The sequence below is a fragment of the Larimichthys crocea genome, chromosome XVII (assembly GCF_000972845.2).
Source record: "Larimichthys crocea isolate SSNF chromosome XVII, L_crocea_2.0, whole genome shotgun sequence".
Classification (NCBI taxonomy): domain Eukaryota; kingdom Metazoa; phylum Chordata; class Actinopteri; family Sciaenidae; genus Larimichthys; species Larimichthys crocea.
This window is the reverse complement of record NC_040027.1, coordinates 29,319,415-29,336,595: the sequence shown is the minus strand read 5'-3', so window position 1 is coordinate 29,336,595 and position 17,181 is coordinate 29,319,415. Positions and strand designations below refer to the sequence as shown.

Below are 17,181 nucleotides of genomic sequence, written 5' to 3'. Positions count from 1 at the left end.
ATAAATTGCAAAAAAAAAAGGAAAAAAAAGATGAATGTCTCCATTCACAGCAAAGATGGAATGCCATCATTCCCCACCCTGTCAATAAAATAGTTTCTGTGATATAATACAAACTCTTCTAGAGGTTAAATGACAATAACAATCAAGGTGAGGTGAGATGAACCAATTTATGCAGTATAAATTTAGTACAATTATTGGATGTTAACAAGAAAAAGAAAATCCAGTTATTTCTGAGTGTTCCTCAGAATTTTATATTAGCTTATCAGGACCACCAACCAGCCCCATTCATCATGTTTTATAAGAGCTGTAACCTTGAAAATGGTCTGCTAAAAGTCTGTATTTAAAGTGTTGACACACGCACCAGTCATCTTCTCAAGGATGTCAAGAAAAAAAACAGTCATTTAACACAAAGACTACAGTTTAACAGGAAGGTACTCTTGCTGTGAATATATGCATTACTTAAATATTTCAGTCACTGTTCATTCAGTCATTCATTCTATTCACTCTCCTATATAAGGGGAATGGAGAGCTTAGGCAATGTTGTTGAAAAGTTGTATTCTATTTTAATGTGTATTTATATTCATTGATAGGGTGAACATCTGTAGATATTTATATTTACTAACAGACTGTACATATGTTCACTTATGCAGAGATCCAGTGCAGACATCTAGGTCCAGCTGTTCAGTGTTTATTTTTATTCTTATTCTTATCTTGGTTTGGTTCTCTACTCTTACGTGTACCTCTCCTGTGTTTTCATTCTCACTGTTGCTGCTATGACATGAATTTCCCTCAGGGAATTAATAAAGGTTTGTCTATCTGTGTGTGTAAGCTATAAGATGGCAGCTGTGTCTCATTTTCTCCTGTTCTTGTTTATTTGTCAGGCATGGATTTTGTTTAGTTAATGTCTTTTAACCGTTAAATTATGCAATTACTGCAACATGGAGTGTCAGTTTGAGCACTCCAAAAGTTTAACAGAAAAGAGAAAGATACATACTCATACTGACAACTGAACATACTCAGTCAGTTGTCGGCTTACCTGGAGTCTCTGCATGGCCTCCTCTCTCTCCTTCTCCAGCTCACCCACATCTGTTTTCTTGCTTTGCAGATTGTGAATCTCCTGAAAGCACAGTATTTTCAAACTGTCAACACGTTAACGCCACCTTCCCACACATCCTATCAACCCTGTTTATCAGGATATGGAACATTCATGTCTCGATTTGCTCCAAATAATTTCAAGTGGCTCTAAAAGAAGCTGAGTCAATTCATCATAAACCAGGTTGATGATAACATTTGGGACACTTTGAAGTTCTTGCCACCCCCGGGGAAAACCACCGTGACCTTGCCACAAATTCTGTAGCCAAAAGTGGAACTGTGACAGACATGGTTATGTTAATGAGGCTGGAGGACAGCACAAGCTGCTTTCAAGGAATTTTTCACTTAAATATCCATTTTATTTTTCCAGGGAAAATGCTGAGTGTGCCCAGCATGCATTTGATAGACATTGACCTTGCTAATACATGCACAAAATGTTAACAAGGTGATACTTTGGCATCATTAAATCATATTAATGCAGGCTTCGAAACAGTTGTTAAGATGAGTCAGAAAGTCCTAATTTCACTTTACACGTAGGTGTCAGCTTTGGACATCTGCAGCATTTATTTTTTTGTGCATTTTGTGAGGCTGTTTTATTTCATGAAAGCTCTTTTTGTCGGATCAAACCAATGAATCATCAAAAAAAATGACAGTGCTGCAAAGATAAATGAAAGACTTTGTAGAAACAAAAACTAGAGGGAAATAAGTAAAAGCAAAACGACTCATTCTTATGTTTTATATCTATATTTTGTTTAGTAATTATCTTTTGATATGATGAAAACAAGATTATTGATCCAGAAAGATTTCATTAAAGTCTTAAAGATGATACAGTAGTATTACTCAAATATGTACTAAATCATTAAATGTTCTTAAGGTTTTCTCTTTTTTCAGAGTTTTAAGATGGTAAATAGATTTAGACAGTGTGCAGTGCAGGGAATGAACTGGTGTCTTGCCTGGTCTTTGGCACTCAGCAGTGCTTCCAGCTCCTCCAGTGATTGACTCAGCTCCTCTCTACCTGTCTGACCAGCGGCAGGGTGCCCCAGCTGGGCCTCAAGCTCTGCAACCTGAAACACACACACACACACACGACATAAAATTAGTACATACTTAAGAATAAAACAAATTTACATAGCGCTTTTCACTAGGGCACCCCTTTGCTTTGAGCTAAATGCTAATGCAACTGTCCGTATGTACACAGTGCTGTTCACCAAGTATAATGTTTGATTCGGGTGTAATGTTAACATTTGCTAATTAGCGTTATGTCTATAAATGCTTATTATTATTTTGTCATAAGCCACAGAATTGAACACATTTTGACCTGATGGTGGTGCTAGATGAAGGGATCAACAGAGGACAATTAATCCTAAGAGGACTAATGGATATCTCTATTAAATATTATGCAAATCTATTAAATAATTATTTAAACATTTCACTATGAACCACAAAAGCTCCAGCAATATCTCCATTCAAATCCATTTAAATTTAAATTATACTAAAATCAGGAGTTCGGATGACAGATCTTTTGAATGTTAAAAAGGGTGTAAGCCTCTTCAATGTCAGTCATTCCTAGATATTCTGGGACTTTGCAGACAATTCTGGCAGCAGACTAGATACATAGAAACCGTGAATTTTAACAATGCTAAATAACTTTTCATCCTGCTGCTAGACTGAAGTTAGAGTTAAATTGATTTTAAATTGATCCCGACTGCAAAAATCACTTCAGGAGTTGGAAAGTCTCCGTCTGATTTAGTTTCAGAATCTAATCTAATCCTTTTAAGTCTGATCAGTCCAGGTTTCATGGGAATATGTGATTAGATTTTTACATAATTTTCTGCTGGATAAATGATACAAACAAGAAACTGCGAAGGGGTAACATAAGTCCATCGTAATGAGTAGAGTGACGCACTCTCTCTCATGTTAGAGGTTGTTCAATGTTGGGCTTTGGAATGATTTTATAAACCTAATGTGTGGTGTAATTTACTAAATCCTGAGAACAATGTGACCCTTCACGGCCAGCAAAACATGTCAGCTACATTAGCATTAAAAGGTTTTTATATGACAGCCATAATATCACACACAAATACACATACATGTGACGATTACTATTGATGGAAATGTGGAAAACTACCACAGGGTCATCGCCTACACATATCTACCTACACACACAACACACAGACACGTGTGCACATACACACACTCACACATTACCACAGCTGATAGAAACCCATTTAGGCTCAACACAGAACTTTAACAGCTCCCACCATGCATCACTCTGCATGCATCTACAAATGAATCAAGGACATTTTGTTGTTTCATACCCTCTCTCATCTCTTTTGAACCTCCATCACACACACACACACAGACAAACACAGACACTCTACACTTCTGTAGAAAAAAGCTTTTCCGCTGCTAGTGGTCACGGTCTGAACTCTTACTTGCCTGGAGACATTAAAAAAAAAAAATAATAATTGCTGGAGGACTGTGACCTTGAGAAAAATCATGAAAAATATGTTTCCTAATCTGACCCATTTCTCTGTGTTTAACATATTAACAGAAAAGCCAAAGATGGCAAGTGACAGTCAGACTAAAGAAGGGCAAACTGTTCATCCTTTGAAGTCTGAACATGATATAATTTGGTTCACTGAGTAGCTCATCAGTCATCTTTCATGGCTTTGTAGCTGCACCGTAGGAGCATGAGCTAAAACTGCAATGGTTAGAGGTTTAATTCCCACTGGGCCTTAGTTACAACAAAAGAAAAACAATATGCTATAACTGGGGCCTTAGTTACAACAAAAGAAAAACAATATGCTATAACTGCCAATTTACAGCTGCTGTTCATCTTTTACACACAGTTACTCGTAATAACTAGAAAAATCTTTAATTTCTTAATGGCTGGTTAAATATTCAGCTTCACAGTATTGTATGTAGCTGAAATTATTAGTTAATTAATAGATCAGTCAATTGAACAAACAATTAATTGGCAACAACATTGATAATCAATTGTTTTTAACTTCTATGATTAAAAATGCAAAGAGGTTCTCTAATATTAATATTTGCTAGTTTTTGACTATTGGTGGGTTTAAGATGTTGGTCAAAAGAAGTAACTCTTTGGAAATTGTGATGGGCATTTCCCCAATATTTTCTGCAGTTTTAGAGACCAACCCATTAATTCATCAAAAATGATAACAATAGTTTGTTGCAGCCTTTAATGTGTAAAAATGCTGCTGTGTCCTTGTGCCTGACAATGTATGAGAGATCTATAAGAAAGATTTATAAGAAATCTGAGATGAAAAATATTTATTTTGTAGGAAAACAGGGGAATTCAAACAGTTTAGGTTATTTTTTTTTATTTCTTACATTTTGATTTACTGAATGTCTGAAATGTAAATGTGTGAGGGCAGAGAGAGTTTCTTGCTCCCATGTCAATATTTCTCTTTAGGATTCTTTAGGATTACACACTACACTACGTCACACGCCATCCATGCCAAGCTTCAGAAAACCACTGTGGGTTGTGAGGGATCCCCAGAGGTACCAGCTCCATGTCTTTGAACTCCACACACACCATATACATGAAGAGAAACCTAAGAAACAAGAGTTTCTCAGCTGTCCAAAATGTATGTAGATGATGTAGATTGGCAGGAGATACCTAACTACATGTGCTACATTGATGGAGGTATGCACTCTCTAAGCTCCCTCTCTTTACACCGCTTGTGATGAGAGTTTGAAGGTCTGCAAAATGTGATGATGATCTAGAAACTTGATTCACATCCAAAAATTATAGATGCCAAAAAATCCCCCAAACTCAGAAACACAAACAAAACAGTAAACAATAGAGCCACACTGAAAGGGTTTTGGATGCAAATCAAAGTTCTTTGCATTTCATATTTTAGCTCTTTCATATTTTGTAGTGGTTAGAGTACAAATACAATATATAACCTAAGTATCGCACTCCACATGTTGCAAATTCCCATTTAAACCAAGCAGGGTCAACCCAGAAACCCAGAAAATAAACCTCTGCTATGGGTGAACGCAAACGTGGCTGAAGCCGAGAGTGTGACGAGGGAGGAAATGCCAGCCAACCTCTCTCCTTCTGCTCCTACGATGATTTATCTTCTTCCTCTAACTGGGACAGAGATGGGGGAGGGGGTGGGCAGTATAGGGTGTCCTGTCCCAAAAAGAAAAAAAAAACCCATCTCTGCTCCCCTCAACACCCCTTTGCCAAACCCTGGAGGCCTGCTCCAGTTCTCGCCACCTGGTTGACTTTACTGCAGTGTGTGTGTGTGTGTGTGTGTGTGTGTGTGTGTGTTTTGGGAGTGCGTGTAGGGGGCAACCTTCACCTGGACTCACAGAGATAGATGAAACCATGGTGTGGGCTAAAAATAAAAGGGATAATTTTCTGTCACTGGTGGTAATAGCTCCACTGCAGGCTGGTTGCGGCACCACTTAATTCTGTCGCACTGAAGAAGCCTTGTTAAGCTTGACCAAGGGCATTATTTTATTCTCCCTAAATGAAAGAAGAAATGTCTGCATTCTGGCCCTGTGATTATCACGGGAGCCTGTCAACCAAAACATCGCAGGGACTTGGGTACTGGATGAAAAATGCATCTGTAATATGTAAGAAAGCAAGTGCATGAGGGGATTTTAGTGTGTTATAGATTCATGAATAAAAAGATCTGCATAATATCCCATTGCTATCAAAGTGGCCACAGGAGTGGTCATACACAAAAATACTTCATAGAAAAAGTAAGGAGTTTATTCTCTTTCTTCTCGCCTCATCTGTCATTTTAACCCATATGCAGACACAAACTATACTGAAAAGAACTACTGTGTAGCTGATGTAGATGTCCTAAATAAAACACAAAGATGTGACAAAATAGTTTATAAACTTGTTGTTTTGGAGAGATTTGCTGGAGGACATATTTTCTCCCTTGGGTACAACGTGACTGTCAGGAAGCAGAGCATCATATAATGCAGCACCAATATGAAAAACACTAAACTCAGCACAATGAAATAAGGAGTTAACCTTGTGTAGTTTATACATCCACACTATTTTTGAGAGCAGAAAGCGATTTTCGCGCCACTTTATATTTCTTTAAATTAACGTGATAACCTCCTACTCCACAAATCTACACCAAGACAACAGAATATACTTGTTTCTGGTGTTGGAGGTGTTAAACTGTATATATGAAAAAATAGATCCAGACAGTATTTTAACCACTGTTCCAAATTGGTGCTCTAATTGATTAGAGAAATGCAACAAAAAAATACCCTTTAAGGGAAAAGAGGTAGAAAACCTATACTCACAGTACAGTATATTAAAGGATCAATGTTGGATTTAGTGGCATCTATCATTGTAGTAGCCGATTGCAACACCCTTGCAACATCCTTTCTACCTCAACCTTCTTCCTAGCCTGAAGGAAAAACTATGGTAGCTGAGAATTGCTAGAGCCAGTGTTTAGTTTTGTCCAGCTACTGTAGAAACATTGTGAACTCTGTGGAAGAGGACCTGCAGCATCTATAGAACAATTCATTCTAAGGTAACAAAAAACAGAATAATTCTTATTTACAGGTGATTATACACAAATGAAAACACAGCGATGCATATTATAATCAGTTATTACAATTACCATATTCTGTAAATAGAGCCCCCTGAATCTGACACACTGGACCTTTAAACTGCAGGTAACCATAGCAACAACACTGACTTTTGACATTCACTAACCTAAAACAATGAATTAAACACAATGTTGTACTAAGAGGTGCAACACAGCCCTGTTGCGCCTTTGATAAGTGACCATGGTTTGATTAAAGCATCATAAAATGAGAAAATTATTATTTTCCTTACACAGCTTTATAGTGCATTATTGTTTATATGGTTTATTGCAACCTGGATTCAGTTGCAAACAATAACAGAACGTGCTGAGAAGTCTAAATATGTGTCCACATACCAGTGACTTATCAGTCACAAGTAGAATATTAGCTTAACAACACAACTATCATCAACGCATAAACAGCATTTACCAAACATTATGAACTGCGCTAATTTGTTTTTAGCTGCAGGGATATTGTATTAAGAGGTGTTTATTTGTCCACCGTCTGTACATCACCACCTGTACGTCACCTGGTCTCTGAGGCGATCGGTCTCCTCCTGGTATTCAGCAAGCTGTTTCTTCCACTGCTCCACGCTGCTGTTGGCTTCCTGCAGTGCTGCCACGAGCTTAGCGTTACTGTCTTGCAAGGTGAAGAGTTCAGCCTCCAGGTTTATCTCACACATGGACCTGAGGAGGTAAAGTACAGTCGGTTGATCAGAGCTTTTTTTTCCTGCCACCACTAGCTGAAGATGACACTGAAGAAAACAGTGAAACCAAAACAATGAGCTGAAAGATGGCAAAACACTGTAGGGCTAAGAGCAACTGCAGAGTTTGGTGATAATTAATACTGATTAGTGCAACTTTAAAGACCTAATGCTGGCTGACTACTGCTGTCAGAAAGATGCATTGCTGGTGTTGAAAATGCAGAAGATAATGAGGTAATGAAGTGAAACTTTTATATTATGCTGTACCAGCTGTTTGGAAAAATTTGACGGTCATTTATTTGATTTTAAGGAGCCATAAGCCCCTGTATTTTAATGTTTTCAGAGAATAGAACTCCATCATGCTGTAATGAGGTTTGTCAATTACCATTAAATGTGACTTTTATTACCTTTACCCCCCATTTGTTTCAATTATTACCATTTAATATCTCTCTTTTGTCTTTCATGTCATTGAGAAGTGGTTTTGTGTGTGTTTTTGAACAGTTTGGCTTATAACCTGAAACAGAACAGTATGTGCTGTCTATAGGGTACTATGGAAAAAATAAACCAATAAAGATGATGTGCTGTCCTTTATTAACACGTGGGAAAGATGGATCAGGTACCATGTGCAAGTTCAGGGGTTATTTAATAAACCAGAGAGCTTTCACAGGAGAGGGGATAGAGTTTAGGAAACAGTCTTTGCCATGACGACCAAACTAACAGCTTGGCAACCATAAAACTACTGACCATAGCAACAGGATAAATAAGCCTGCATAGGCTTATGACAATCATAAAATAAAATCGTTGTAATAATAGGTTGTAAAGCAGCACAGTATGTTTTTCTGCTTCCTGGTCTCAGTAGGAAGGTTGAGTGATCAATAATGGGCTCTGTGATTACGATAATTATGACTAAATCCAGACGCACACGCACGCACACACACCACTGCAGACCTCGAGGGTCTCCACCTGTGCTGTGGTTTCTAGACAGACTGCACTTTTTTCTGTCTTAAAAGTGTTTTCAGAATGACTCATTGCTGCTCTTCTACTTTATTAATGGTGTTGTATTTTATAAGAGCTGAAAGTGCTTTTCTTACATGTAAAAACAGACAAGAAAGGAACAATCACAATTACATTGGTGAGCTGTTTTGAGCCATTAGTACTCCTCCTGAATCAGTGGTACCTGGTCCTTAAGAACCCCAGCAGTGCATCTTTTCCAGCTCCCCACACTCTGAAATGCTTCAGGACCCTACCTGCCTGGTAAATGTCCACATCTTTAAACTCCATGACCTCAGTTTGTAATGTAGGAAGTGTTTCTGTTAAAATGTGTCTCCTGGTGAAATCATCAGGGTTATTTTCTGAGACCAGAGAAACATATTTTACAGGCAGAGCAGTACTGTATATAAGATTGCTGGGAGCACTGAGACTCTGTACTTTTCCTCAGAGAGTGACATGGAAAGGACATCAAGGAGATATGAGATTATTATTTATCATAAGAGTCCAGAATAAATCCTGAGAGAAATGTCTCTTTAACTGCTAAATTCTCCACTAAGTTCACCAGTTTTTAGACTTCTTTCTCCAAAACTGTGGCTGAAAACTGTGAGTGACTATTTTAACATTTATCATTATAAAAGTAGGCACCAGAGTCTCAGGTAGTGGGGATGTAAATAGATGTGATGCTCATTTCTGCTGCAACCACACCTTCCTGAGACACAAATCCTTCAAATCAGTTTACAAAATATAATTCATTTTGTTCTATTTCCTTGGTAATGTGTCAAAAATAATATTATATAATATTTTAGAGATAAAACCCCTCAATTGTAGTGTGCATGCCAACTAAACTTCTCTAGAGGGATAACAGTATGTCTTGTTTGGAGAATAAATCCACAAACAGTGCATAGTGCCACTGCAAAACTCATTCCTTGTGCAAAGAATAGTTTCACTTATGTTTGCTCGAAGGATTTTGTTGAAAGGTTGGGTCATGTGAGGATGGAAAAGGAGGTGTGGTTCCTGATTTTTCTTTGGCAATTATATGATATTTACCATCAACAGTATCTAGAATTGACTTTTCCTTATGCCAATTCTGCATTGTGGTGCAGATTTTCTAAACATTTTTACTGTTAAAATAACAAATGTAGAGAATTGTGATTTTATGGTCTTGTAATAGTTCTCCTCCTCCAACAGAGGACAGGCGTTTAGCAGTTTGTACAGAGCTTCACAAAGTGCTTTAGGGATTTACTTCTGCTCATGCAGGGCTGGAGACTTAGAAAGTTTACTACAAAGGTTAGAATCCTAGCAGATAAAATTTCCATTTCAGTCCTCCCACACACACGATCCTCTGCTCTCTCTATTGATTTTAAAATGTATTTCATGTCTCTGTCTGTGTTTTCTGTATCGTTATTACAGATTATTGGAATTATTCTTATGATGTACTGTATGTATGCAAGAAAGAAATATTCTTTCATAAACATCAGAAGCTCTGAGTGTAAATGTTCACTACATTTAATCTATTTCTGATGATGTCAGATAAATATCCTAAGTGAGATATAAGTGAAGTACGTTGTCTAATAAATGTAGTGAACTATTGATTATCGCATTCAAGTTGTCAAATAGAATAAAATGTATTTTTTTTCTACCACACATTCATCAAAAGCCAGAAGGCTTTATCATGTCTAGTCTTGAAATAATTAGGGCTATTATTAGAAATGAGGTACATCGTGCTTAAGTAAAACAAAAAAACACTGTCTTTACCCTTCAGACAACATCTTTTTGACCCTCTCTTTCTCTGCTGTCAGCTCCACTTCTGCGCTCTTGCTTCGAAACAGCTTTTCCTCGCCCGGCCCATTGACCGTGAGCAGTGGCGGAGAATGGCGCTCCTCTGACAACTCCTGGATCAACAGATATGACAACACAAACAAGACATGAGTCTGATATAAAATGAAATACAGTAGCTTTCTTCATAAGGCATTGGTTTTATTCAGTACCGGTGCTTAACTGCTATAAGGAAACCAATGAAAGAAAAAGAAAGTTAGATGAATCAGCACCTGTGTAAGCATTTAAAAATTAGTTTCTGAGAGCTGTTTGGGATTACAATGTAAATCCTAACTACTGACACTGCAATTTTCCTATTAGGAGATAAGAGTCCTTTAATAGACCCATATACAAAGATTACTGAGTGCGAATGTTACACTGTTAATACAAGATCAAGCAGCATTAATTATACTTTGGCTCAGAGGTTCAGGTTTGAGCTGCTGACAGGCCCATTACTGTTTCTACATCCAGACCTGTCATCAGAACTAAAAACACACAGCAGCAGGGCAGGACAGAGCTCAGCCTGTCAGTGCCTGATATGTACCATCTGGGCTCCTGTAAACAGGCTCCATGCAGCGTGAGCCGCCATGTGTGGAGCCTGGCTGCCTTCTCTTCATACAGCCTCAGAGATCTGATTGGACTCTGATGCAAACAGGAAATGACTGAAGTACAGTTCCTTGTTCCAAGAGTTCATCTGGTGTTTGTGGAAGAAATATGCACATGCTGGTATCCTGTAAGATATTACATACACTACACATCTGGCACTACTCTACCACTTTTTAGCCATAATCTTTGTTACATTTTAATCTGATTGTCAATTTTATTTCAACTTTTTTTTTTTATCTCACCTACAGCTCCATTGAGTTAGCTGTTCTGTAGCTTTCATTCATATCACATGAGCTTCCTCAGCAGCTATGGTTCAGAATTCCTTTTATTTGACAGAGATACCTGAACCAGCATCCCCAGATTTCCATTTTTATCTGAGAACTTTAAGGACTTCTTGTTCATTCCTTTTTAAAAGTTTAGCTTCATCCTGTCGTATCTTGTGGCTGTATTGTAACATCATATCTCAAAACTATCTTCTTTAAGTTCATTCTAATTTTCATCCACACCATTTTGAGTTTGTAATTTGTTACAAATACTGATATTGTAGTTTTTGTTGCACTTTAGGTTTTCTCCTGAGCAAATTTGAACAAAAATCTAACTTGGCCATGCATTTAATAATACAATAATATACAGAGACAGGAATGTATGTATTTGTTTTTGCTGGAAACTAAATAATTGTTTAGTGACCTTTTTCTTTTTTCTTTTCAATTTTGGAGTAGAGATTAAGGCTGCATACAAGACAGTTGGCATTTGACAGAAACTAACTCATCACAGAGAGACCTTTAGTTAAAACACTGAATGACTCTAAAGCCATGAAACAACAAGAAGGTTCAGCTCGTTCCTTGTTTGCAGCCTGGTTATTAATCTGGACATTTGGTCATTTGCAAATAGTTGTAAATCGAGCTTTCATACTCAGTCGTACATTTTGCTTAAATAAATTGCTACATACAGGTCAGCAGTTTTTCCCTTTGCTTTCTTTCCTCATTAAGAGTACCCTACAGTATAAAATAAAGGTTAAATAAACTAAATGGCAATACAGAACAAGAAGAGCCATTTATCTTCCTCTCACGTCAAAAAGAGACTTTGAATATGACATTACACCATGGAGATGGCTCGACTCCAGCCTGGCACAGTCAAGCCTAAACAATCTGCTTTGATATTTTCCTTCCCTGCTGCCCAGAAATGGGTTCAAGCTTCCATTCACACAGTTTTTTGAACCATTTTCCTCAGTTTGAGGCCATGGGCTAAAAGACTGCTCAGTCTCCTTTCTAAAAGTGTACAGAGAAATTAGCTTCTTCTTCTTTCTGAGTGGAAACCTAAACATGAAGTTGTCAACGACTGAAGCATTACAACCCTGCACTTACTGTAAAAAAAGCTTGTATTATTAATTTGAGTGAGCCTGACTGTATGCCCCTGAGGATGATAGTTCGTTATCTGTGGCACAGCAGCTCTCTGTCTGTCTGTCCTCATGGATAGATATGGAAATAAAACACACAGTGGAGTCATGTGGATAAGCACCATGTCCAGAGGACGGAACCCGGGAGCAGGCGAAATCAAAGCTAAAACAACTCTAGTCCGGCCCCAAAGCCAACGGATCGGCTGTGCGTATCCCTGAATAATTCATACTGTGGATCATGTTTAAGTCATAAATGGAATTACAAATTCACAGCAGTTTTTCCATATGTTGTTTGTGAACAGGCTGAGTGGAAACAAGGCAGGTACACAAGAGCACAAGGTGGCAAATGACCAGTAACTAATCTGTCAGACAAAAAGGACTGTGTGTGTGTTCTCAGAGGGCATTTCATGATATCCATGTGTGGTAAAGTAAACTGAAGAAGCCAATAATTTTATGTACATGTTATAATAAAATGTACAGATTAAAATACACTTCATGTTATTGTCGGCATCATTACTCTTTTGCTTGTTTTGTTTTGTAGACACTAGCTGTACTCTGAAGCTAAAGTTGCTCTATTGTCAACTTTGATCAGACTCCAGATGAATTATTGAGCACGATGGCCCATGCAACACTATGATGTATGACTGTGAACACTGCAGTTCCTTAGACAAAAGAAGATGGTAGTGGGTTTTTTTATATATATTGTGGGGTGGAGTGTGTGTTTTCACGCACCTGGGAGAGCTGAGAAAATGTTCCACGATGCATCGGGGAAAAGGAAAGAGAAGGAAACAGAAAAATTAGAGAACTAAAACAAATGCGTCATTATTTTTGACTTTGAACAGTCATCCATCTTGTGTCCACTTGAAAGCTTTACCATTCAACGTTTTCAACTTATTCTGAGAGGACGCCTGCTTTGTAATCAATGGAATCCCAAATACTTTGAAATATTCAACGTCTTTCCTGAGAGCTTTCATCGTGTCGTCATCTACATCTACACTGTTTACTTATTTATGAGCATCAGTCCATTGGTCCCGTTCCTGTTCCTCCACCCTGTGTTTCATTGAGACCACAAACCTGCTTTATTTATTCATGTGTCCATGCATCACAGGTACATGTTTAGGTTTCCCTTCGAAGCACCCGTCCTCCCAACTAACACACACACACACACACACACACACACACACACACACACAAAACACATACTTCTTTTTAGCTAGTTTTACTGCCAAGTCTGTGCTTTAAAATATTAATGAGTGGCATTTCTGTTTGCCTCTCTGTCTGCCTCTGCATAGATACCATGTAAGAGAGGGAGGGAAAAAAGCTCCAATCAGCAGGCACAAATAAATGACAGCTGTTACCTGAGGAGGGAAACAGCTTCAGCATCCTGCTGTGTTTACACTGCTGTTCAGATGATTGATAGGCAGAGATGGTATTTCTTCTATACCCTTATTGGCATTTATTTACCTTTACTGGGTACCTCAGTGGTTCACACATACTTTTGTTTTTTGCAAGCATTTTCAAGCTTTTATTCTTTATCCTTTTATACTTCAGGCTCTTTCTGATTTCTCAGCTACAGTCAGTAATCAATACACAACCATTAATCAAATCAGTGACTAACAGCAGTCCACGTCAGACAACCTTATCATACTTAACATTTAGCGTTTCTAGTATTGATAAACAGTGTTGTCTGGGGAAAATATTACAGCATGCTCCCTTTAAGAAATATGACTGATTCTTGCATGCCTGTAATGTGGTGAGTGTATCTTCTATTAATTTTAATATTTCAGCAATGATGTTTGCATTTTATGACCATTGATCCTGGTTACTACTGAGAATACTTACAACACACAACATAAATCTATGGTCCGGGGCACAATTCCCACTGAGGTGTCAATACTTTAACCTTTAAATTAAGCATTTACTAACAAAATATATAATACAATATAAACATTACTTAAGTGCATAAAAATGTTCATTGTCTTTGCATTAGCCAGTTCTACAATGCTGTCTGTATTTATTTGTTCATCATTCTTCAGTTTTTTATCTCAGTGAACTTCACCATCAACTCCTCCATCTTTATCTCTGAGCTCTGCAAATAAGCCTGAAAGCTGAAGCTTTACTGCATGCAGATCCCCTGCTGCCATCCGTATATCAGAGGCAGAATATGTGCTCTAAAGTCTGAGGCTGCATAGATACAGCTACATAATACTGTAGATGGTTATTGACTGGGTGTTACTTACCAGCTGAATGTGATGAAAAACCTGCTGATACACTGGATGAGCAGGAAAAACACTGCAGCATCCCTCCAGCGTTGTTAAACCAACATTTTCTGTAGGTGTCTTATAATGTTGGGTTTGCATATTTGGCTGTTTGTGATGTTTGCCTCCAGCATTAATACAACATCTCTTGACTTTTTGACTATTAGCCAGAAAGGCACTGCAGTTACTTTAAGAAATATTTGTACAGGAAAACTCCAATCTGTGATCTTTATTGTCTTTGTTCTCATTAACAATATGACCTGGTGTTTGTGGAAGGTCTGAACAGTCCACACGTTTTAGTAGAAAAGCTTTAATGGAGTTCTTTACTGGCATTATAGCCACAATAGGGCTGCCATCAATACTGGCTGTGGTTCATTCACACCCTCTTCATGTGCTCACACTCCATAACAGATTTCGGTATCTCTTCTGTATTACACAGGTTCAGACAGTCAGCAGTATGGTGCTTTACAACGAGCAGCGGTGAGTCAGAAGACGTGATAATAACCACGACAACACCTCCGTGTTTACTGCCTGACACAAAATCGATGGCTGCTGTCTTATCTAGAAATCAGTACACGCCGCCCGCCTGCGTCTGACCTTGCAGCTCTATCCAGGTGAAGTTTCTGTGTTTATGCGAGTGTGCTTGACTAATCGATTTAGCATGTCTGTGTATTCATGACCACGTGTCCCTGTGCTCTTTGCAAACAAAGGGGACAGTTTCTTGCTTTCCAAAGCCATATATCAATGTGTTTGTGTGTGTTATGTGCTGTCACATCCTACAGAAGTGCCTTGCCTGCTACAGCAGTGAGCATGCAAGGGCACGAAATTAATTTCACATGTGTACAACTGGCAAGAACAGACAGTACAACATGTGTGAAAGAGGATAATTTGCAAGAAAGCAGTGTTTCTCTTTGTCTTTTCTAGTTTCCTACACTTTTTCTTTAGTCTTTTACTGTTTTAACATTTATATTTCTTTTATTAACCCTTTGTTACACTATAACACTGTGAATTTAAAACGTAACCAGCCCTCTAACTCTAACACAGTGCAGTGTTTTTACCAAAAAGAGAAACCTCTACAGATACCAGTGATCAAAACAGAGAGAGAGAGTAAGAGAGTAACCGATCAATGCGTTATGCTGTGCATTAGAAAACTGAGCCCTGATGTGAACTGAGGTGTGATTATCAGTCAAACTGTAACATTGTGTCCTCCGTGTGTGAACGATTAAATCTCAACATGCTCTAGTTGAAGATCTGCTCCAGAAAAAAAGAACTCTCCGTCTTGTGATCTACTTGTAGAAAAAAAAGGACAAAAAAAAGTTTCCACTTCAGGCACACTTTCACTTCTCCAGCTGAACCTCAGGGTTATCAAGTCCACCAAGAAATTACAGACAGTGGCAGGATAAAAGCTGGCTATTGTCCTTTCAGCAGCAGCCAGATTCCCTTCAATTATAGATGATTCAGCTCTCCTCCCTCCCATCCTCCTTACCTCCATCTCCCCTCTTTCCCCTCTATTCTCTTTTTCCCCTCATTCTTCTTTGTTTCAGTCCTGTCCCATTACTGCCCCTTCAAACACCTTCAGCTCCGGCATCTCCTGCTGCTACCCATCTCCATTTGTCATGCATGAAATCTTTTAATGGAGTTAACCAATGGGAGAATAATGAAGCGGCCAGATGGAGATCCATCTAATCCCCTTGTGATTCTGTATATGTTTAAAATAGAAACAAAGGAACTGAGTTTGTTGGGATATTTCTGCTCTGCTCTGACTGTGTATTGACTCAGGGCTGAACCTGTCCATCCTTATGATAGTCCACAGCCACACAAGCCTCTTTAGTCTGATCAGCAAACATTTGCACTATAAGCTTTCAGATTTTATTTATAGTATAAATACCAGTAGTTTTTAAATCATAACCAGCAGTAGCAGTTTCCTTGATGGTGTCTGCACACATACTGCAAATATCACAGCTAATTTTGCTTCACACTAATATAAACAAATCTGATTTTTCATACTCCTCATTACCCCTAATTCAGTAAGTTGAGATGAAACTTTCCTCTGTGCAGATAGTTTTGGTTTTATTTGCTGAGGTTTGGAAATCTCTGCCACTTGAGAATTCACCCTACACCCCACTATAATGAAGAGGAGGATAGACCTCATCTGTGGTGCTCAAAGTACCTCAAAATTTAGAAAAAGCTCAACAGCAACATGTCTTTCCAGAAACAACGTCCATATCCTTCCCCCCGTGGACAGCTTTTTGCATTTTTCCCTTTTTTTTTTATATCAGCAAACTGAAAAGATTTATGAGGTGATTTATTGTCATGCTACAAATTTACAAATAAATTAGCATTGCAAAATTGCATATATTACTGCGTGAATTTTCCTTTATTATTCACATAGGCCTCTGCAGAGCATAACTGATTGGTCTCTTTGAGTATATTTACAGTAAACGCAGCTTCAATTGTCTACCTGAGAAATGTTCAAAATAGCTTATTTCCTTATAATAGGAAAGTAGAGCAGTGCTTTACCTCTGGAGCTGCAATGTTGAGTGCAGGGTTGGCCAGTTCAAACCTCTCCTGAGATTTCTCTCTGGCTAGACGGGCCGCCTCCTTCACCTCCTTAAACTGCTCTGCAAACTGCAGGAGGAGGGAGAGACGAAAAGCACACTCAAACACACTAAACCTACAGTACATCATCCTTAAACCACTGTTTTCTTTTAACTGTACAAGTTAATATA

General features: G+C 38.3%; 1 protein-coding gene across 2 annotated transcripts in view; it reads right to left on the bottom strand.

Moving 5' to 3' along the window:
* Positions 1–17,181, bottom strand: part of homer3b (homer scaffold protein 3b) — a 41,472-nt gene that overhangs the window by 4,067 nt on the left and 20,224 nt on the right. For both annotated transcript variants that reach the window (XM_019268608.2, XM_019268607.2), the window contains exons 5-10: positions 16,973–17,080; positions 12,927–12,935; positions 10,133–10,269; positions 7,214–7,370; positions 2,046–2,156; positions 1,037–1,117 (exon numbers count right to left, since the gene is read on the bottom strand). In XM_019268608.2, coding sequence (XP_019124153.2) covers positions 1,037–1,117; positions 2,046–2,156; positions 7,214–7,370; positions 10,133–10,269; positions 12,927–12,935; positions 16,973–17,080 — 603 coding nt within the window. The remainder of the gene's footprint in view (positions 1–1,036; positions 1,118–2,045; positions 2,157–7,213; positions 7,371–10,132; positions 10,270–12,926; positions 12,936–16,972; positions 17,081–17,181) is intronic.